This window comes from Staurois parvus, unplaced genomic scaffold (assembly GCF_062004578.1).
Source record: "Staurois parvus isolate SC_StPar_1 unplaced genomic scaffold, SC_StPar_1.0 ptg000011l, whole genome shotgun sequence".
Lineage (NCBI taxonomy): Eukaryota > Metazoa > Chordata > Amphibia > Anura > Ranidae > Staurois > Staurois parvus.
In genome coordinates this window covers 15,686,800-15,709,876 of record NW_028317807.1, presented here as the reverse complement: position 1 = coordinate 15,709,876, position 23,077 = coordinate 15,686,800, and the positions used below count along the sequence as shown (strand labels likewise).

Here is a 23,077-nt window from a genome sequence, read left to right as displayed (position 1 = left end):
TGAGCATGGGGTACATGGTATTCCTACTCATTCCTCAAAAAAAAGGAGCATAAAAAAACACAGGAGGCAGTTTTTGACAATTCCTTTAATAAAAATAAAATAAAATGTCCCCAGGTGCATATCCATCGTCAATCACGATGCCTGCCGCCACCGCCGACCTGCATGACAGAGCATGCCCTGGATGATGACATTACAAGGGGACGTGGTCACCCGGTAACATCACCTGATGGCCTCACCCCTTAGTTATTTAAGGCAGTGGAGCTGTGAGATGCAGAAGCCTTCGTCGGGAGCACAACACTCTTTTTTTTCCAGGTTGGCATTGGCATCGTGATTGATCTCCACCCGGGACTTTTTTTATTTTTGTGTTTATTATTTTATTTTTCCTTTGTTTTTTTAAACTACACTTTTTTTGGTGAATGAGTAGGGGTACAATGTACCCCATACTCATTCACATGGAGGGCAGGATCTGGTGGGCCCCTTTTTAAAGGGGTATTCCAGATTATGATTAGCCCCTTACCCGCAGACTCCCAAAACCACTGGCCAGGGTTGTGGGGAAGAGGCCTTGTCCCCATCAACATGAGGTCAAGGTGCTTTGAGGGAGTGCAGAGCCCCCCCCCACCCCAGAGCATCCCTCCATGTTGAGGGCATGTGGCCTAGTATGGTTAAGGAGGAGGGGCGCTCACTTGTCCCCCCTTTCCTGACCTGCTGGGCTGTATGCTCAGATAAGGGCTTGGTATGGATTTTTGGGGAGAACCCACAGCATTTTTTATTTTGATGTGGGGTTCTCCTCAAGATCCTTACCAAGCCCTTCGGGTGGGGTGGGCCCACGTTTTTTTCTTATTGTTTAATTGTAGGCAATTCTTTTTTTTTACATTCGGCAGCTGATGACTTGTGACATTACCGCATGTTTTCACTGCAAAATTACCACATGACTTAATAAAATAACTCATGTGGTATATTAGTACCATTTTTTAGTGAATGCCAAGATATGTTTTGAAAAACGATGTGAATTGTCCCCTATGTTCTCAAAAATAATGCTAGATACATAAATGAATAAGGGCTTGTTTTAAAGTAATCTTTGGTTGTTTCTGGATTTAACTGTACTAAGTCACAGGTCTTGAACAAGCATAATAAAATGTCAGAGAAGAAAGTGGAGATTGGATAAAATCTGTCCGTTTTTTGTGTGGTCACCTGTTGAGGTTATTGTGTGGTCACCAGAAGAGGAAGTGAGCAGAAGCCCTCCAAAGTGTGTACTGAATACAAAAATGTTTTTTAGACTTTTAGTAGTGTGAGGAGTTAGTACACCTGTGTGGACATTAGAACAAGACCTAAGGGTTAATATTTCCAAGGACACAGACAGCAACAACTACCTGAGAAAGGGTCTTAACCTCTTTCATTCAACCTAAGTAAAAAAATGTAAGTTTCTAGTGGAGTTTCACTTGATATTTGCAAGATCATTACAATTCCACTGTTGTGAACCAGCCGTTGAAGGTGGTGGGGACGACTCTAGTATATATTATCACAAATAACTGCTGCGCTGCCACTAATGAGTGAATGTGCCACACTATGTTTGTGATAGTGGCCCACACATGAACATATACCTCTATAGCCTATAAACTTAAAATGTACCCCTCCACCTCAGGGCCTTAATGCAACCTTGTAATATAGAAATTGGTTAAATTCCCTACATACTTAGTCCAGTACTGTCAAAAGTGCTCAATGAGTGAAAAATTGTTCTGTTAGTGTACCAATCATGAACATCAATATTCCCAGTATGAATCAGTGGCATTCCAAAACATCAAACCATAAATATACATAACACAGTGCACTTGTAGGTAAGTTAATTCATGCACATAGGGCATTTAACCAATTTCTATATTACAAGGTTGTATTAAGACCCTGAGGTGGAGGGGCACATTTTAAGTTTATAGGCTATAGAGGTATATGTTTATGTGTGGGACACTATTACAAACGTAGTGTGGCACATTCACTCATTTGTGGCAGGGCAGAAGTTATTTATTTATGTTTGTATTTACACATTTGTTTGCATTTCACACATTTGTGGTATTGCTAGCAGCAGCCAGTTCATTTCCACAGTAACCACAGTCCACTGGGCAGGCTTCACTATATATATATATCTAGAATATATTATTTACCATATACTAAAAAAGCATGCCTTCTTGACAGGCTAGTTTGAAAAGGTGTGTTTTATTGATGTATTTTTTATTGAAGTATAATTATGCTGTAATTCTATGGCTTAATATGATTACTATAGTCCATATGTAGCACCCTCACATTTAACACATTGAGCTTTTTTATTAAGTGGGCAATTTAGACACTAAGGGGTTTATTTACTAAAGCTGGAGAGTGCAAAATCTGTCTCACTTCTGCATAGAAACCAATCAGCTTCTAACTTCAGCTTGTTCAATTAAGCTTGACAATAAAACCTGAAAGCTGATTAGTTTCTATGCAGAAGTGAGCCTGATTTTGCACTCTGCAGCTTTAATAAATGAACCCCTAACAGGCTATGCCCTAAAGAAAAATGAAAAGTGCTTGAAACCCATTAAATGATGGAAGTAGCCTCCCAAGTCAAACCATGGTAACAATTGCTGGTAAACCAGCCATCAGCAGGCTTCCACATAGGCGGCTGGTGTTGATGATGTGTTATGTGCTGTTTTAAGTATTGTTGACTGTGCATTTCACGTTTTAAGTAAAGTGTGTTTGCCCAGCTTTTGCTCTATTACAGAGTGCACAGACCAATGAAAAAAAGCCACCAGAAGAACCTGGAGACAGAGAACACAGGAGTGTAGAAGATTCTAGATCTGACAGAGAAGGAATGAAAGATCTGCTTTTAAAGATTACAAAGTGTGTTTATCAGCCAGCACATAGGAGGTACTGTAAAGATGATAGTTCTGTGGTCCAGAAGCCTAGCTAAAAACAATGTTTACATTGCTTGTTTAATTATATAGCAGTACATTAGCTAATTAACTAATCACACACTTAAAATACACAATTTAATTTATCTATTGATTATTTTAAAAATGTAAATGTATCTAATGTCTAAGCACCCAACATATCGTGAATGTTGTATCAGTTTTTTCCTCTTCAGCAATACTCATAAGAGAACAATTATAAATAAAGACCTTTTTTTTAAAAAAAATTAAAGGTTTAAGACACATACATACTTTAGCAGGGTTCATCAACTATGTGAATGTAAAATGCTAAGTCCCCTATTGCTCTGTATCAAATTCTGGAAGACAGCACCAATCTTTAGTTTATATTAGAAAGAGTTTGTTGGTCTGTACAGGCTCTTCTTTGGGAGAGTGGCAAAGCAGATGAGAGTGTAAACTACGTCACTAAATAATGTTTAAACAAAAAACATACCAGAAGCCAAGGAAATTGTTAAATCATACCCAGTTTTTCATTGAAGCTTGTTAGTAGATGATCACACTTGCAAATAAGCATTAACATACAGTGAAAGCAACATTGAAATCAAACTGTGCATTTAAAATTAAACTAAGATACATATTTTCCTCAAAATATTACATTGCATTGGAGACAACATTAATTAAAAATAAAATCCAATACAATGATCTCCCATTAAAAACAAATTCAAGTATTTTTCAAATTTTTAGGTACTTGTGCAATTTATAATGTTGCATAGTAAAGAAAAAACATAAACAAATCAAATTACAAAGAGTCTCAACATGCACCTAAAGAAAGTTCGAAAAGTAGACAGTTCTCATACAGAAGACTTAAGTTATTACTGAGGAGTCGTGCAAAATGTGTTTTATATAAGATGTTTTCAATTGTCACTGCAAAGCACTTATAATAATTTAGGAGCAGTTTTGTTTCGAGTTGGTAAAGCCTACAGTATTTATTCTTAGGGGGTAACTTACTAAAGAGAAAGCAGCCTGTTTTATGCTGCACCTGAATAGATATTAAAAACAAACTTAGATTCCCTTCATTTTAGTAAATGACCTAATAAATGTGTTGAGGAACTATGAAAGCTATGTTAGAAATTAAGAGAATGACCATTATTTTCTTGTTTGAATTTACTGCAGTAGTCTAAAACCTTTTAGAGACAATTACCAGTTGAATAGTTTTGTGTGATAATCAAGAGACTGGGAAAATATAATATTTACTAAAATACCACACCACTATATCTAGTTTCAAAACCTTTAAAGAGACCTTGTAACCAACTTAAAAAATGTAGGTAAAAGCACAAAAATCAGTTATTTTAAATGCTTACTTGTAGTGTTTATCCTTTCTATTTTTTGTATTCACTTTCAACATGTTTTTAAACTTGATAAGGGATTTTACTACTCCAGAAAGAGTTAAATCCCTAGCATAGCCAATCCTTGCACATCATAGAGACCAATTACTATCTGTGCTGGCCAAGTGCCTCTGTCCCTACCCTCCTACATAAACTTTATGTAGCTGTCAGGGGTGGAGCATAAAGGAATTCTATAGAGTGTTGCTCAAGTGGCAGCTCTGAGTCTTCTGGGGTTGCTGACATCACATCCAAGACGGCAGTGCCCAATAGCAGTCTCAGGTCTTTTGTATGTCTACATGGGAGTATTTTCTAGATATATAACATGCATAAAATATGTTAACTGCACATATAATTGCATGTATAGATTATTGTTAAAGTGCATTGTCTGGTGAAAGGGTCTCTCTAACAATCTAAACCATATGTAAAGGTACATAATTCTATAATTCTGCACCCACCTTTTTAATATGTGCATAGGAAATAGGCATAAAGAGTAAATGTACTTCCCCCATAGAATATGTATTATGAATTCTCTATATAAATGTCTACAGAATTTATATACCGCCTTAAACTGTAGATGATTCTTTAACTGTCAGCCTGGAGAGTTAGGACTGTCAATGTAATTTACAGTAGAAGTTAACTTTTCTCATATGACCGTGCATAATAGTGTCTTCCTTTGTTTTTGTATTTGTAACATGATGGCAGCAATGTAATGGAACTTAATAAAAATGAAAATTAATATATTCTACTACATAATTATAGTCAATTTTCAAACCTAAGAAACCCAAAGTAGTAACAAGTAAAATTAACAGTGTCAATGTTTAGTAATAACAAGATAGTACATATCAAACCCTATTAGTTATGTAATGTTTGGAAATTCGAAGAATTCTTGAAATCAGTATTGACTGCAAAAAATGAATGTTGACTCCTCACTATCTTACAGGTACCTCAGATACATCCACATTCTTTCATAATTCATCAGGGACAGAAAAGTAAAATCTTCTCAACTTCAGCCACACATTGCAAGTCTACCAAATGCATTTCTAGATACACCACTGAAAACCAATTCAGATATTTGATTGTATTTCACCTTTGTAAAAATCATCCTGAAACACTACGATATGAGTAAAACATAACATATTTCTATAGAACTAGAAATATCTTCTTTAAGAGCCTAAAAAGTATTTACTAATTTACATTCACTGCTGTCATATTATGAGCAGTTGCAATGAACATCTCTTTTTTATATTTAATAAATACTGTAGTACGTATTGAATAATGACTGGTATTTAAAAGTAATCATTTGGTATTTCAGCAATGGTACTGACATCTTAATAACCTTGTCTTTCATATAGCTCAAAACAGACATTGCAACTTTATTGGATAGATATTGCTTATGGGTTCCCAAACACAGTGTACAGTTTAATGCATTGCCTTGATACTATATCTATTGAAGTAATGTGTAGGGTATAAAAAAAAATTTAAAAACTATTCACGGTAAAAAAAATTACATTGTCTTAAATATATTTAATGACAATGAGCTATATATTTAATGCAAAGTGAAAAACCCCATATCAAAGTATTTATTTTTTTTCTTTTACTGATATTGTATCTGAAAACTGCAATGTGGTTGGTTGTTATGGGTTGTTTCACTTTGCACATCTTTCCTACCCTTCAGTTTAACACAATCCCAAAATAAGAGTTACATTTTTGTGACAGTTCAAACTATGTAGAAAGGGAGTATGTAATCTATGCTTTCATTATGAGCTCATTTTAAAAAACCAAAGGGTTAGGAAATATGGAAAAAAGCATTGACTAAATAAAGGGAGTAAAAGCAAATCTTTTCAAGTTCCAGACCCCTATTTAGGTTAAAAGGGGAGTTCACCTAAAATAATAAAAAATAATAATATTTTAACAAAATGTCACCAAGGGTAATTATTTTATTTTCTGAATCTTTCCACAATTTCCAATATGTTTAGCCAATAAAAGTAGCAGCCCTTGGTTACTTTTTTGTTTCTTTAATTCATTCATTACCTTGTCCAAGTCCATGTTTTGATATTTTCATTATTTATAGTTTATAAACTCTAAAGCGTACCAGCTGTCATACCTACACTCATGGTCACAGGGATGCAGAGAAAATAGGTTCAGAAATAGAATTTGTTTTACTTAATGTTACTGGGGTAGTGTTTCTCAAACGTGCTTAGAAGGCACCTAATACAGAATATAGATTTTATGAAGCATGTTTTAGTATGGGTCACGTAATTTTAAGTACCGCTTGATGTAGGAACATTTATTACAAGCACCACTTATTTTTGTGTATATACTTTCCAATCAATTATTTGTTAAATAAATTAATTGACCTATTATTATAATATAATAATCTGTTATGTTAAGTGTATTATAAGATGCAGATGTACCCCTTGAATCCATCAGAATCAAACCATGGAGTACACATGCTACTGGCTGAAAACCAGGACATTAATATAACAAAAGTTTACAGTTAAATGCAAGTGCTTTCTAGAAAGTTATTAAGTTATCAATACCACCATTCACATGCAGGTATGCATTGCACATCACTATTACTTACTCTCAACTGTGCACACAAGTGATAGAAATACCAAATGCATAGAGTAGTTCCTCAATAATTGTGTATGGTGTGAATATTGTAGTACCTCAAACTAATTATTTAAAATGTTATGTAAGTGCCTGATTAGGCCTGGTTAGTTCCATTTCACTAACAAATTCAAATTAGAAACATTTTCAGTTGCCACTAAATACCTAAAGGTGACACTGTGTTCTAGAATGACATTACTCAGCATCTCTGTTGCCTGGTGCCCCTGGAAAAAAGTTATTATGGGGCATCACAGCATTTACTTGTAAAATAAAAAGGTTTGCTGCATTATGATTAAAGACTTCTAAATGTGAGCTTTACAAACTCAGTTATTTTACACCTTAAAAATATTTATCTATACATCTAGGTTAGGAATAGGTATCAGGAGAAAATTTAAAAATGGCATAAACATCTTACTTACATATAAGATTTTCAGACAATATGTCTGATTTTATGATGCAACAATGATGTAGTGAAATGCATTAAATGTAATTATACAATGATTTTCCCAGTCATTTATATATATATATAAATACAGTCAAACCTCCAATTTGTGCCTTACAAAAGCAAAACTTGGGAAACATGGTAACAAAATGTAATACTGCTTGAACATAATTAAAATAGAAAAATACATGGCGCTTGTTGCACATCCCTACATTAGTTTACATTTATTGCTAGACAATCTGCAAAATCCCATTAAGTATAGCATCTGACGTTCAGAGTTCAATAGTCCAGTGAATTATAATGAATGTATTCTATAGATTTGATGGGATGCTGTATGCTATGGCTCTTTGCCCCAAGTTACTTTACAGGTTCTTCAGGAAAAAAGTTATACTCTTTCTTTGGGCATTTAGATTTTCAAAGATTCATTGATTAACATCCTTCCCTTCCATGAGGGAGATGAGGGCAGTTTGAAGTTATCTGAAGTTATCTGGTTGTTAGGTATTTGTTAATCACTTTGTTTCAGAAGAGGTGACTTTTCAAACAGCCTTCTATGGGAGAAATGAGTGCAGTTTGAAGTTATCTGGCTGTTACGTATTTGTTACCTTAGAATGGAATAGGCAACACCTCACCAAATGACTACTTCATTTCAGAATAGTTGACTTTTCAAACAACCTTTGGTTCTTCCTTGGATGAGAATGAGCTGAGACCTCTAACTCAGTAAGAAGTCCTCCTCTGTGATTAAGTGAAAAGGGTTTAACTCTTTCAGAAAAACTGAGAAAAATAAAAGATGTCCTTAAATGAAAACAGTGGCTAAATAAAAACATGTGGAATAACGTAGTTGGCACCACCTGCATGTGTTTTCACCCTACCCCCTGGGACCCCATCAAAATGGGGTGCTGTGATGGGGAAACAATGAGCAGCTTCCATGGTCTGGTGGCTCTGGATTGCACTTGCCTGCAGCTGTTAACAAATCAACCCATTATAGTTATAGATATATAATGAGGTCGGGAGGGAGGAAAGGACTAGGCAGAGCTATGTCTGGGGCATGGTCACTGTTTCCTCATCAAAGCGCCCTCCTTTTCTGGGGTCTCAGGGCACTCTACAACAAATTACAAAGGACATGAAGGGAGAAGCAAGTTACACTTTGTATGTGTCCATTTCATATGGCCATTGACTCACTTCAAAGTAAACAAATCCTAATTCTATGTAACTACATCTGTGGCTATACATAGAAACAGTACTGTCTTACACAGCAAAAATATTACAAGTGAGTGCATTTCGTGGCATAAAATGAGTAAATAAGGACTATATCAAAGAAAAGGCTGATGTACCAAAAATAGAAAAGCTTACAAAAGAAAATAGTATAAATCAGTGGATTGACTGTATCATTCGCGTCATACACCTACATTACCGCATTAAATAATACGATTATGCAAAGAATTACATATTTACATGCATGTGGGAGACAATCAAGTGATAACAGAAATGTGCATATGAGCTTGGCACTTTTGTGATTAATTTGAATGAGTAGTTATATTTCTGCTTTCATACATTATGTACAAAATTTCCATGACAGAAAAAATGGAGCTTAATCATATTTAGAATTATTACATATATATTCATTTACAGTATATTTTAATAAAGGTGTACTTTTTGGTTTCAAGCATACAAACCTTAGTTCATCCGTGTTGTGCCAAAATTTCCTGCATGTACATGCTTAGTCTTCTCTATTAATGTATGCAAGCCCAACGTGCCAACCCTACATGCTAGAAAAAAGAGAGGGGGCAAATGTGTGTATGAGTGTGCATGTATATATTTTTTTTCTTTTTCATGTATGTGATATATATAACATATATGACATACATACAGTATATACATATATAAATATATGCATATATTTATATGTAGTTTAATATATCATTTTACATACACATAAAGCTTTTGTCATCCGAAAATCTTTCAATACATGATATTTAAAGTCCTATTTTCATATTTACATGTCCTTAATAATTTTCTTTTTATTTGTATGACTTCATGTCCACTCTGTCAGTGCAGAGAAATCATGGCTTAGATTTTGAGAAAATGTTTTTTTGTGGGTTAAAAGCCTGCAAAGCATGTATTAAAGTAATTCTTCCATGTTCCACAATGGTGTCACCATCTTCCACATTGGTTGGACATGGTTGGTTCAGTAGCTACATCTACGGTATGTTTAATTTCGTATGTCTGCTTAGTGCTATGCCATGCAGCTTTGCTCTTTTCTTCAGTAAAAAAAAAAAAATCATGCCTTGTTTTTTCCTTAGTATTCTTTGAGAAGAGTTAATCATGCTTAAGTTCAATGAAGCATACTGAGCGCCAACCGCTGAGATAGAAGTGGTTTTCATTTTTTAACCTTAAATTTTCAGAAAAACTATTGCACCTTTATTTGTAATGTTATGTTGTAGACTGATTTGGAGTCCAAAAGAGATATATCGGTGAGCAGGCCTTTACATTCTGAGAAAAAATCCTATGAGGATATTGTCAAAATATTAAAGGCTCAATTTTGATGGCCATGAAAGAGATGAAGTGGTGATTCCCCATAAGTGTGACACTGAAGTCCTTGACCAATGGGTGTAGGAAGACAATATCCGAGTCGCCTCATATTCCAGACTGAGATGGGTCGTATCTTCTCTTTTTGACATTTCTTGCAGGACGTATCAAAAGAAGGTGGGGAAAAAAGGCAGAGAATCGTTAGGGGTATTTAATAAACACAAAATGAACAAATAATGGTTGTGTTTATGGCAGAGAATGCAGATCACCATGAGGTAGTGTTGCACAAAATTCTGTACTACAATTAGAACTTTGTAATCACTTATGACCAGGGGCGGACTGACCATTCGAGCACTCGGGCACTGCCCGAGGGCCCGGGGTCAGTAGGGGGCCCCATGAAATGCCCCTGGTACCTTTTTTTAATGCTTTTTTGGGTGTGCTTTGAGTATGGGCAAGGGCACAGGGGCCCCATGATCCCCTATTGCCCGGGGGCCCCATGAGTTGTCAGTCCGCCCCTGCTTATGACACCAATAAAAATGATATAACAATGCATTGCTTGTGTTCAGGTATACTTTATGTGCACTCCATATCAGATATCTGTGATGTCACTACAGCATTGACACTGCAGTAAATAGAATACATTACCATTTGGTGAGTGCCCCTCTACCATGAAATCCTGCCATTCTTTATACAGAGACAATGAAAGGAGAATGGACTCATCCAATGGTTAGTAGAATTTCCAGCCATGTGTACAGCAATTGTGTTAAAATGGTAAGTGCATCAAGCAGTGATGCCCATTCTCCTTATGTAGTATATGTTTTTACTAAAATAGAGCATAACAATACAGTGCAACAACAAACACTGGGTGCAACCTCCCCATAATCTGGCTTTATGTGGGGCATCAAGCAAAAGGGCTCATGCATTCAATCTGGATACACTTGGCATATGCACCACTACCGCCCTCAGGTTAGCATGCAAAAACACAGAACAGTAGTTTCAGAATATGCATATGCAGCCATGTGTTCTGTGAGAAACTTGTGAAAAGTTCTGTTGGTTTAAAAAAAGTGATCTTAAATACATTTTTCACAAGATAAAAGCAGGCAGTTTTCAAAGTTTTATGTGATACAAGCACAACAATTTATAAGCAATGTTAAAACCTCTCAACATTACACAGGTCCAGAAACTTAATACAATCAACACAGCACAATACTGTATGTATGTAAACGATCCTGATTTTATATTGACACCAAATTTCATAAGCAACTCACCAAATTATCCTAGAAAAGCATGATTCCGTTATATACTGGAGTACATGGTGTATAAATTGATGATATTGTAATGCTAAACACAAACTGATCTTGTGGTGGCAAATGAAGCCACTAAAAGGCTACAAGGAAATTACTGCTATACTTTGATAGCAGAAGCCATGGTACATGTCAGCAATTTTCAAGTAGTAACACTTTTATCTTTGTAGGTTTTACTATTAGGATACACTTTGTGAGCTGTGTGCACATTAACATTTTTTACATCTGTTAGCATGATAACCAAAACTGTTTTTACTTTTGCATAAGAAATGAATTTATATTTGTACTAAAACCTAAAGCAAAATTTTGCTTTGCCCATTGAAGAGAAAGTACAAGCTGATAGCCAACCCCTCTGCTACTGATACTTACCTTCCCCACCTTCCTAATGGAGCCCTTAGAAAGGATTATATAAGCTGCAGTGTGGGCCTGCTCCATACCTCACAACTTTGGACTTTCATAAAGAGGAATGGTCAGGAGAAGAGATAATGTTGCACACGCTCTGTGGTGAAAGCTTGATGTGGTTACATAATACTGAATATTTGGTATGGTTTAGAGGGGTATGGTTAAATACAGTCTGAGTCTATACACAGTATACACTGCACACAAGATAGTACACAATGGAGCTACTTAGTAACCAATAACTATTGGGAAAAAAAACACTGGTCAGGAGTATGTAACATAGAGCACAGCATAGAAAATACAGAGGTTAGGATTACACAACAGTTCCTGTTTCATTGCTGGTCAATGGAAGGGAGAAAAATGTCCTGGCATGGGTGGTCAGTATCAAAAAGAAAAAATGTCTGGTGTCATTAGTCAGTAGGCGAAAAACAAAAGGCCCTGCTGTTGGTGATTAGTGGGAGGAAAACACCTGGAATTATTGTACAGTGGAAGGAAAAAAGCCCCAACATTAGTAGGAGGGGAAACAACTCTAGAGTCAGTGGGAGTAAAAAAAATTCTGATGTCAATGGTTGGTGCCAGGTAAAAAGCCTAATTTTATTGATCAGTGGAAAAAAATGTCTTCATTGGTCAGTGGCAAAAAATGTCCCGCTTAATTGATCAGAGGAAAAAACTGCCCATTGTCATTAGTCACTAACATTATTAGGCTGTGGGAGGAAAATTTTGCCCGACATAAGGGTGAGGAAACATGACTCTGGCATCAGTGGAAGTAAAAAATATCCCCTAGCATCAGTGGAACCTAAAAATGAACCATTGCCAGTGATCAGTGGCCCTTTCTTAACATTCATACCCTTTATCAGTCTCCCCACACCTCAAAGCAGCCCCCTTTAATCTACTTTTCAGATCCATAATTAGCCCCTCTTCAGACCTCAACTCATCCCCCTTATATCTAGTTTATTCCTGTTTTGCATATAAATATTTCAGGTGTACTGTCACTCAAATACAAAGAGAACAATTACTCAACCAGTACTTAAATGAATACAGCCTATGAGATAATTTGTTTTTGGTGATGGTCCAACAATGCTACAAATTCAGATTATTCTGATAGAGAGCTGTGGCACCTAATAGCAAGGGAAGTTTATCCCAGACTCTGAGTCATGTGAAGAAAATGTCAGAAACAGGACCTGGGAATAGTTTTTTTCCCACTCTCTTTTATTTGTAAAGGTCAAATGCTGGCTTCGGTTGCTGGAGCAAGCACTTCAGCACCCAGTGCTGGGACATGGAGTGGGGTCATGGGACACTGGGATGTGTTTTAAATTCTGGGGGAGTTTAGTGGTTCAGAGGCATGGTGGGCAGAGGGCAGAGTGGCTGCCTAAATAAACACTAGGACAGATATTAGGTTGAGGATCACATCAGTATCTGATTTAAAGCCTATGTTTATGTAGGTTTATGGCATGAGGGCAGGAAGATATTTGGGGTATTTTGCATACAATTTTGTCAATTTAAAATGGTTTCTGTGTCCATTAAAAATGCAGAATCTTTTGTGGCAGGATACATTCCACTCGGTCCTCCTTTGAGTGGCAAGACTAAATTTACTACCAGTAAAGGGCACTGCAACTCTCACCCATCTGATTTCATAAACAGCACCCCATGGTGCATTAATGTACCATTATTGCTCCTGCTTGCTGCCTAAATTCACTCTGGAGCCCCATGAAAGATCCTGTGACACGAGGTACATTATTGGTTAAACCAAAGTTTCTCAACCTGGGTTCCTCCACAAATTGTGAGGGGTTCCTTGAGCAATGGGCAAGTTCTACCTCTCGGAAAAGTTCCCACTGACACCATTGATCTTTTTAACTGTCTGTTCTTCTCACTGACCATCACACTATCGTATCATGAGCTGTAGACATAGTAATTTTTAGCAGGGGTTCCCTGAGTTTGGATTGTTATTTCAAGGGTTCCACTGTGTTGAAAAGTTTGAGAAAGGCTGGGTTAAACACAGATAACTAAATCCTATTTACAGTAAAATACTGTCAATTTACAGAGGATTCACACAACTTTTACCCAAGAATTACACCTTTATCTAATCAGAGTCAATTAGGTTTAATGTGTAAATCCTGGGTGAATAGTGGCTGAATTTATAAATAGACCCCTATACATTTAAGAGGGGATAGCACTTTGAACACGGCTAAACTATCAATACTATAATCTGTCTATTGTTTACAGGACTGATTATAATATAAGTACTTCACATTTTAAATACTCTGAAATTTCTCCCTAAGGGAAAGTCAAACAGGCAAGTTTAAGTATTGGGGTATGGTGGGAGAGGGTTGGGTTTCATACACACCACCATTATTGTAATATAATTTGCTATGTTTCATAATGCAAGTATAATGTTTACCTTTAAAGATTTTGTGGTTCTTAAGCACTCACCCTAGACTGATTTGGGTAAAAATCCTACATGTGGCACCCTGACAAGTAAAATTCAATTCAGTTAAATGGGACTCTTCCACAATGTAGAGTAGTGTAAATAAAAGCACATGGCAATGCACACTGCCATATGCACTGTATTGTGAACACACAGTAAATGTAGTTTACAGTAGGGAGAAATTGATTCAATAATATGTAGCTAGTCCACATCTACAGGTATGTGCTTCAGCTCACCCACTTTTTAGCGTACACAAATTAGGCAGTTCTATTAAAAGAAGGCCATTCTGTGTGCTTTAAGGTAGGGATAGGCAACCTTAAAGGATAAGTTCACCTTTGTCAACATGTTACATGTTCCCCCCTCCCTCTGACAGCTAATATGGGGAGAAGTCTCCCCGTACTATCTGTCAGATTTGAAAATGGACTTCCATGAATGAATGAACTGCAAGTCCCGGTAGCCTTAGCGGATGTGGGCTTGCAGTTTTCAATGAACTACCACGGTGCTGTGGAGCGCCGTGGTAGTTCATTGAAGCTTCCTATCAGAATATCTGCGTGGCCGTACATCCCGTACAGCAAGCAGATATTCCGACAGGTCTGCAAGAAATCTGCATGGCATCAGCAATCTACTGATCGTTGATGCAATGCTCTCCAGGTTCCTTTGGACAAAAATAATAAATGCATATGTTCTTACCTGCAAAAAAATGTGCATTTATTATTTTTGTCCAAAAGGTGAATTTATCCTTTAAAGAGGTGGAGATCTACCTGAACAAAATGGGAGAAGGTAAACATCACCGGGCACAGCGTTGCCCAGTTTCTCCTCCTCACACCTGATTTAATCATCTAATTGCTGTACTTACTAGTCGCAGTCACGTGCATTGCATGGAAATCATGGGTTTAAATCAGATGGTGAGGAAGCAACATATCACCTCCTCACCACCAGTCAAACACACTCGGATTGCTTTCCGGAGGAGCATCAGTGCCTGCTGCACTTGTGAATGAGCCCTTAGTAGCATTTGGCACCAGCACCCTTAGGACTCGTTCACAGGTAAAATTGGGGGGTGGTAAATCCATGCGGTTGAGTTACGCTTTTACCTAAATCCTAATCCCTAACCCCTTTAGCTGCTACACCAAAAGGTGTACACATGCCACAGTAGGAATCAAACCTCCTGTTGCTTTTGGTGAATGCTACCACCTGCCAACTGGGACCCATTAAAATAAATGGCGCCACTCTACAAGCGCCCCACAACTGCATGCTTCTGCGGGGTCCAAGGGGTTAAAGCTACACAAATCTGGAAGCAACACAATACTGCCTCTTTTAACCCCTTGTTTGCTATTCTGCACAAGGCTGCAGGGCACTTGCAGTACAGCCTTTTTCACTTCAATGGGTCATGCTTGATGGGTGCTACACCCACCATCCATAACAGGGCATATAACTGCTGCGGGTGTGACATGTGTACACTCCTTGCCGCTGCAGCTAAAGGGGGTGCAGTTGGAGAGGGGGTGGTAAAAACACATCTTAACTATAGGGTTTTACCCCCACTCCCCCCAAACTGCAAATGTAAATGAACCCTTACTGTTCTGAGCCCCCTAAAAGGCTGCTTTCACACTGATGGGTGGAGGTTTACCTGCACTGTGGGTGCAGTGCAATGCATCTGAGACTTTCCTGGGTTAGCTGCACTTTGCCATAGACTTCTAATATATCCTGCAGGTGTGGTGCACTTTCTGAAAGCACACCAAAACTCCTGTATTCAGGAAAGTGCACCAAGCCCACAGGATTTAATAGAAGTCTATTGCTCAACACAGCAAACCCACAGGAAAGCTGTGGGTACACTACACTGCACCCGCTGTGAAAGCAGCCCTATACTATTATGCCCAGTGTATTGCTTCACACTGACCTGAAGATCTCTTCTTTCCTGCTGCGGGCACCACTCTGGAGACCGCAGGTTGGGATAAGAGGAGTGCAGTTGGTATCACTCCGCATGGGACAGGAGCCAGCACTACAGAGGAGGCATCAGCTTATGGGGCTCTTGCTCCTTACTACAACTCCACCTATAAGTAGACCCTTTGCATTGCACTCTGATGCTCTGGGATGGAGGCTCAGCAAGCCCAGACCATGTTCTACAAGTAACCTGGCTGAGATCTACTGGTAGAGTGCAATGACTCCCATTTAAGGGATCTGATCCACATGTGATAAATGTGTTGGTGCATAGCTATGGAATTGAAGCGATCTGGCCCACGGATATCAGATAATGGTTGGAATAAGTAGGTAGAGAAGACACTTCTACAAAAATGCACATACATAATATAAATGTACTTTTTTGAGAAGAGAGGGTGAGAGCAGGAGTATATCCCCAGTTTTTCTTGTAGTAAAGCACAAGAAGTCTCTGTGTACCCACTGGTATATAGTTATGTAAATACACACATGGGATCAAATGATTCTCATTTTATATCAATGTGCACAATATTTTTAACAATTGTACTTACATTTTTTGAGGGGTTGGGTTCCCAAACAGTTTGCTAAATCTTGCTCAAAGTTTGCAAACTCTGAAGGGAGCCCTAAGTGGGGTAATCTTGTTATTCAGTTCTGGCCATTTGTAGGGCTATTGAGCAAGCTATATTTATAAAATGGGGGCAGGGTTATCCAGTCCTTCAAATGATTGGTTCTTGTAACTCATCTGAGTAGGTGCATAGGTTGTGCCCTGTATTACCCTGTTTAACTCCGCCCTGTAGCAGGATTACTGCTACAGGCGGACTCCCTGCGTAAAGTCACGTATACTGTATATACGAGATCCGCGCTCCCATCGTGATTGCGGGCTGGGGGCATGCGTCTGTGTAGCGACCCGGCAGTGCCGTATTGCGGTGCTGCACCGATGAATCAGCAGATTCAGGCCAGTGATCTATGTGAGTAAAAACAGCATACTTTTACAGTACAAGCACAGCTAGGTCAATTTAACCCTCTGATCACCCCCCCTCCCCAGTTAACTCCTTCACTGCCCTGTCACCAGTGTCATTAGTACAGTGTACAGATTTTTTTACTGATCACTGTATTAGTGTTACAGGCAACTTCAGACAGCATTAGAGTCAGCTAGCATCCCTCCCAGATAGCGTCAGATTGCCCGCCACTACATCAGTCATCAAACTTAACCCTTTGATTGCCAGGAACACACTCACATACACAATAAATCTCCATTTCTAGTATAGTGTCTGAACGGATCAATATCTTTGATATCTTTGATCAGATCAGAACTATACCAGCATTCACAACAGTATAGTGTCCCCAAAAATGCAGTGTTAACACGATCAGCTCCGGCACCTGCCAGCACCTGCGTTTAGCCCCTTCGCTTAACCCCCTCTCCCCCAGCAAGTGCAGTGTTAGTAGATCACTGTCACTTGATACCTTGCACACAAAACCACAGTGGTAGCAGAATCAGGGCTGATTTCTGCTAACACTTGCAGGTAATTTTTTTTGTAGCAGTTCAAGCAGTCCCTGACAGCCAGGTGATCTTATTCCCGTGAGTCGCACTAGGTACCTATAAATTTAGTCGCCAACATGTTCAAAGAAAGGTACCCTAGTGAAGAGGCCTACAGGACTCTGACTATGTCAGATGAGAGAGAAGGGGAAGCCTCACTGACAGAATCAGGCTCAGAATACGAACCTGTAGACAGCACCGGCACCCTGACAGATAGCTCAGATGATGGAGGAGAGGTCTCTGCTAAGATCAGGCATACCGACCCCCTTCCCGGGTTGCTGAGGTGGTACAATCGCATGATTCTCATATGCAGCAGAGTGCAAGTACTAGTGTCGCTCTACCTTTTGGTGAACTGGTGAACACCAGCGGCCTAGTACATCCTGGTCTTTTACATACCAGCACTGCAGTATCACTTGTGATGTGGCGAGTCCCATAAGCTGGGGCTGTGGCTAGTACAAGTAGTGTCCCACAGCCACCAAGAATTCAAACACAGGCCCGTAGAGCCCATAGTGTCCTTTCGGATGTAAATCTTGATGGGCGGCCCTCAAATTCTGCAGCACCCGTACTTCCCCCATTCACTGCCCGACCTGGAATTCAAGTGGAAACAGCAAATTTAACTACTCCCCTTGATTTTTTGGTGCTGTTTTTCATGGAAGATCTGTATGGATTGATTGTGGATCAAAGCAATGTATATGCACAATAATTATACCCAAATTTAAACCTTGCCAGACCATTTGCATGGAAACCCATTACAGCTTCTGAATTTAAAGTTTTTGGGGCTTAACTCTCAACCTGGGCATTACTAAAAAAAATGAATTGCGGTTGTATTGGTCCACAGACCTGATTCATCATATGTTCATGTTCTCTGCTGCCATGGCCAGGTATAGATATGAGAATATAATGCAATTTATTCATTTCAATGACAATACACTCTGTCGTCCTTGGGGTGACCCTGAATTTGATCGGCTCCACACAATTTGGCCCCTCGTAAATCACCTCCCCAGCAAAACATCTGTGCTAATGAGTCCCTCATTAGTTTTTCTGGCTGCCTTGCACTCAAACAATTTCTTCCCAGCAAGTGTGCCAGATAGGGGACAAAATGTATAAGACCTGTGAGAGGGCAACAGGCTGTACATGCAATTTTCAGATTTACAAGGGAAAATAGCAAGAGGGAAAATAGCAAGATAGTTTGGGACTTGGTGTCATCCTTTTTTCATATTGGGTACCACTTATGCGTGGACAATTTTTATTCAAACGTGCCACTATTTAGACATTTGTACAATCTTGGAATTGGCGCATGTGGAACCGTGCAAACTAATCACTGGGCTTCCCCCAACGGCTTGTAAATACCCGTCTTAGAAAGGGGGAAAAAGCCTGCTTGAAAAATGATGAATTGCTCACAGTGAAGTGGAATTCAAACAGGATGTTTTCGTCCTGTCTTCCATTCACGCAGACACACCCATCCAAATTTCCATGGCAGCTGGTGTTGTTGAGAAGCCCCTCTGTGTCCATGACTACAACATTAACATGGGAGGGGTGGACTTCAACGACCAGATGATAAAGCCATACTTAGTTTTCTAAAAAGCCATAGTACAATAAAGTGTCTGTTTATTCATTTCAATTGGCTCTATGTAACGCTTTTGTGCTTTACAAAGCAACTGGACAAAGGAAATTCCAGGAAGAGATCATCAAGGCCCATTTGTATCTAGAAGGTGCTGTGGCCCAAACCTCCAACCCAGATGCAGTTATTTGGCTGCATGATAGGCATTTTCCCGATGTCATTCCTGGTACCCCAACTCAAAAGACACCCCAAAAAAGATGTTGTGTCTGTAGCAAACATGAAATTAGGTGTGACACCCGCTTTTATTGTCCCTTCTGTCCTGGTTAACCTGATCTCTGCCTCAAGGACTGCTTCCGTTGCTACCATACACTAGTGTAGTATTAGTATAGGGTACAGCACAGCACAGTCAAGGGCACATATATACACAGGGTCTCGAAAAGATGTTAGGTAGTCAGGAAACTGGCTATCGCATTTTGAGAGACCCTACCATCTGGAAGTTAAAAAAAGTTTTAAAAAACCCTTCAAAATAAAAAGTAAAAAAAAAACAATTGTTGTTTTATTGTTGTAAAGTTACTAGTTTATTGTTACTGTTTGATTGTTAACAACTGCTGTTTTCTTTGCAGACATGCCATTTGGCTGCAGCACCAGTCTGTTTATTCTGATAGCAACAGGGTCTTTCTCTCAAAATATCCATAAGTGTGCACAGCACTGTAGGATAAGATTTTTAATCCGCAGATAAAAAAAGAACATATTTACCCAAGCATGGGGGCCTGGGGTGGCCAGTGAGTGGATCGTCCCTATGCTTCGGCATATATATTTTTTAATTTTTCTTTGCACAGATTTCATTAAAAAAGTTGTTTTATTGAGTTACTGTTGTATTGTTAACCATTGCTGTTTTCATTGCAGGAATGCCATTCAACTGCAGCACTGATCTGTTTATTCTGACAGCAACAGGGTCATTTCATGTGTGCCCACCATTAGGAATGGGTGGAATCGGATGCAGAGCGGTATATTCTAATGGTGGGCATACCACACACTTTTTCTGGCAGAGATTTCTGCCCACAGACTGCATAAAAACAAAGAACATAGCATATATATCCAACAAGGACCAGCGATGTACTGGTACATCACTGGACTTTGAGTGGTTATACCAGGATGATGTCTGCAGCTGCAGGCATCATCCTGGTATAATTTTTTTCAGCCAGTAATTGGCTTTCATGTAAAAGCAATTCTAGTGGCTAGTTAGCTGCAGGATTGCTTTAACAAGCAGCAGGAGAAGATGCCCCCCCCCTGCCTTCCACGGCTTTCTCAGGCAGTCCCCAGTCCCATGCCACCGGGAACCTGAGAATGCAGCTGGTGTCTCTGCCAGCTGACCGTACTAATGTGCAACTGCGTGCACAAACGTTGGCACCGTGTTGATATGTAAACAGCAATTGCACCATGCATGTGAGGTATCGCCGTGAATGTCAGATCGAGCGCAGTAATTCTAGCACTAGACATCCTGTGTAAATCTACAATGATAGCCTGTAAAGCCTTTTAAAGTGTTGCCTGTGGATATTAAAAATGTATGCAGTTTGTTGCCATTGCACGGGGCATGAGCAGTTTTAAAGCATGTCATGTTTAGTATCTATTTATTTTTTATAGTTTACCAAACAATTGGCCAATATATTGTGTTTTTGTGCATTAAAATTAAAAAAAGAGTATTTTTGAAAAAATATTGCATTTGAAAAATCACTGTGTGAGTACTATGTGACATAAAAAATTGCAGCATCCACCATTTTATTCAATAGGATGCCTGCTTTAAAAATATATAATGTTTGGGGGTTCAAAGTAATTTCCTAGCAAAAATACTGATTTTCCCATGTGAAAAAAAAGTGTCAGAAAAGGCTTGGACTTCAGGTGGTTAGACGAGTGAGTGATGTGTGGCATAAATGTCTAATGCTGGGCATAAAATGTCCCCCCCTCCCAAAAAAATGACCTCTTTTTGGAAAGTAGACACCCCAAACTATTTACTGAGAGGCATGTTGAGTCAATAGAGGAATTTGTTATTTTTTACCATAAGTTTTTGGAAAATGACAAACGTTGTCAATATATCGATCACACATGCCATGGGTATATGTGGAATGACTCCCCAAAATACATTCTGCTACTTCTTCCAAGTATGGGGATACCACATGTGAAAGGCGTTTTGGCAGTCTAGCCACGTACAGGACCCTAAAATCCAATAAGCACCTACAGGTTTTTAAAGGGCCTTCCTTATTACACTTCCTGACTACCTATCACAGTTTTGGGTGCCCCGAAATGCCAGAATAGTACAAACCCCCCACCCCCAAAAGGCCCCTTTTTGGAAAGTAGACACCCCAAGGAATTTGATAAGAAGCATGGTGAGTATTTTGCAGATCTTGTTTGTTGCCACAAGTATTTGCAAAATGATGAAAGAAAACAAAAACATATTTCTTCTTTTCTTTTTTTATATTTCAAAACTTTGTGAGAAAAAATGAGATCTGCAAAATACTCACCATGTCACCTATTGAATTCCTTGGAGTACCTACTTTCCAAAAAGGCATCATTTGGGGGGGGGGGGTGCTATCCTGGCATTTAATGGCCTCCAAAACTGTGATAGGTAGTGAGGAAGTAAAATGAGGAAGTTACGCACCTTCAGGCTTTCAAAGTGGTCATTGGATTTCAGGCACCTGTATGTGGCTAGGCTTCCAAAAAATCTCACACGTGTGGTATCCCCATACTCAGTAGAAGTAGCAGAATATATTTTGGGGTGTAATTCCAAATATACCCATGGCACATGTGAGCAATATACCATTTAACTGACAACTTTGTGGAAAAAGAAAAAAACATTTTTTGTAATTTTCCAAAAATGTCTCTCAGCAGATAGCTTAGGGTGTCTACTTTCCAAAAACGGTCATTTTGGGGTGTTTGTACTGCCCTGGAATTTTAGCACCCCAAGAAATGTGATAGGCAGTCAGAAAGGAAAAGCTGTGTAAATTCTAGTATCTACACCATAGTTTGCAGACGCTATAACTTTCACACAAACCAATTAATATGCAGTTATTGGGATTTTTTTTTACCAAAGACATGTAGCAAAATACATTTTGGCCTAAATTTATGACGAAAATTTGAGTTTATTAGATTTTTTTTATGACAGAAATGAGAAAATAATGGTTTTTTTTCAAAATTTTCAGTCTTTTTTTGTTTACAGAACAAAAAATAAAAAAACCCAGAGATGATCAAATATCACCAAAAGAAAGCTCATTTCTGTGACAAAAGGACATAAATTTGGTTTGGGCACAGCACCGCATGAAAGTAAAATTACCAGTTGAATTAGCACAGTGCCAAATAGCAAAAAATGGCCTGGTCAGGAAGGGGGGTAAATCCTCTGGAGGGCAAGCGATCACAGGTTGTTTTTATTCTGTTGGTGATCCTGTGAGGTTTTTGGTCACAAGTTCATGGTTTGCAAATCCTGGGATTCTCAGCAAACACATTATAGAGGAAAAATCAAACCTCATCTCTTGTCACACAGACAAGAAGTGCAGTGGATGCCCTAGAACTCAACAGAGCTTGGCAGACAGTGAAGAAGGTGAAAGAGGAGAATTAAGAATGCTACATTTGTGCAACAGGAAGAAATCACAGCTGCAAAACATTAAAAAAAAAGAGCCGAGGCTGAGGTTTAGTTTAAATACTTTGTTGGCCACCACTTACAGTACTTTCCTGTTTGCCCATCAGAGCCATGTAAAAAAAAAACCATCTGTAAGCTTTATGTTAAAATTTTCCCCCTACCATGACATGACAGGGCTCTTGCTTGACTCCAGCTGGAGAACGGGACACCATGGCAGTGTGAAGAATGTAAGTATCATCAGTCATCAGGGAAGAAGGTAGGCTTAGCTTATACAAAGTGCACTTACTCTCCTCCTCCACGTTTTATAGACTTCTTTGGAGCTGCCTGATAAAAAATCTGTTTTTTACTTTGTATTTAAATTTCAACACTGAAGTAAGATAAATTAAGTCAGGATTTTTAAAAAAACGGATTTGTGCATAGACACTGCAAATCAT

At 38.7% G+C, this 23,077-nt stretch overlaps 1 protein-coding gene across 4 annotated transcripts in view; it reads right to left on the bottom strand.

Moving 5' to 3' along the window:
• Nucleotides 1–3,397: 3,397 nt before the first annotated feature.
• The window catches only part of ADAM23 (ADAM metallopeptidase domain 23), a 243,664-nt gene continuing 223,984 nt past the window's right edge, over nt 3,398–23,077 (bottom strand). For all 4 annotated transcript variants that reach the window (XM_089671082.1, XM_089671098.1, XM_089671077.1 and 1 more), the window contains exon 26: nt 3,398–10,008. In XM_089671082.1, coding sequence (XP_089527208.1) covers nt 9,963–10,008 — 46 coding nt within the window. In that variant the 3' untranslated portion in view covers nt 3,398–9,962. The remainder of the gene's footprint in view (nt 10,009–23,077) is intronic.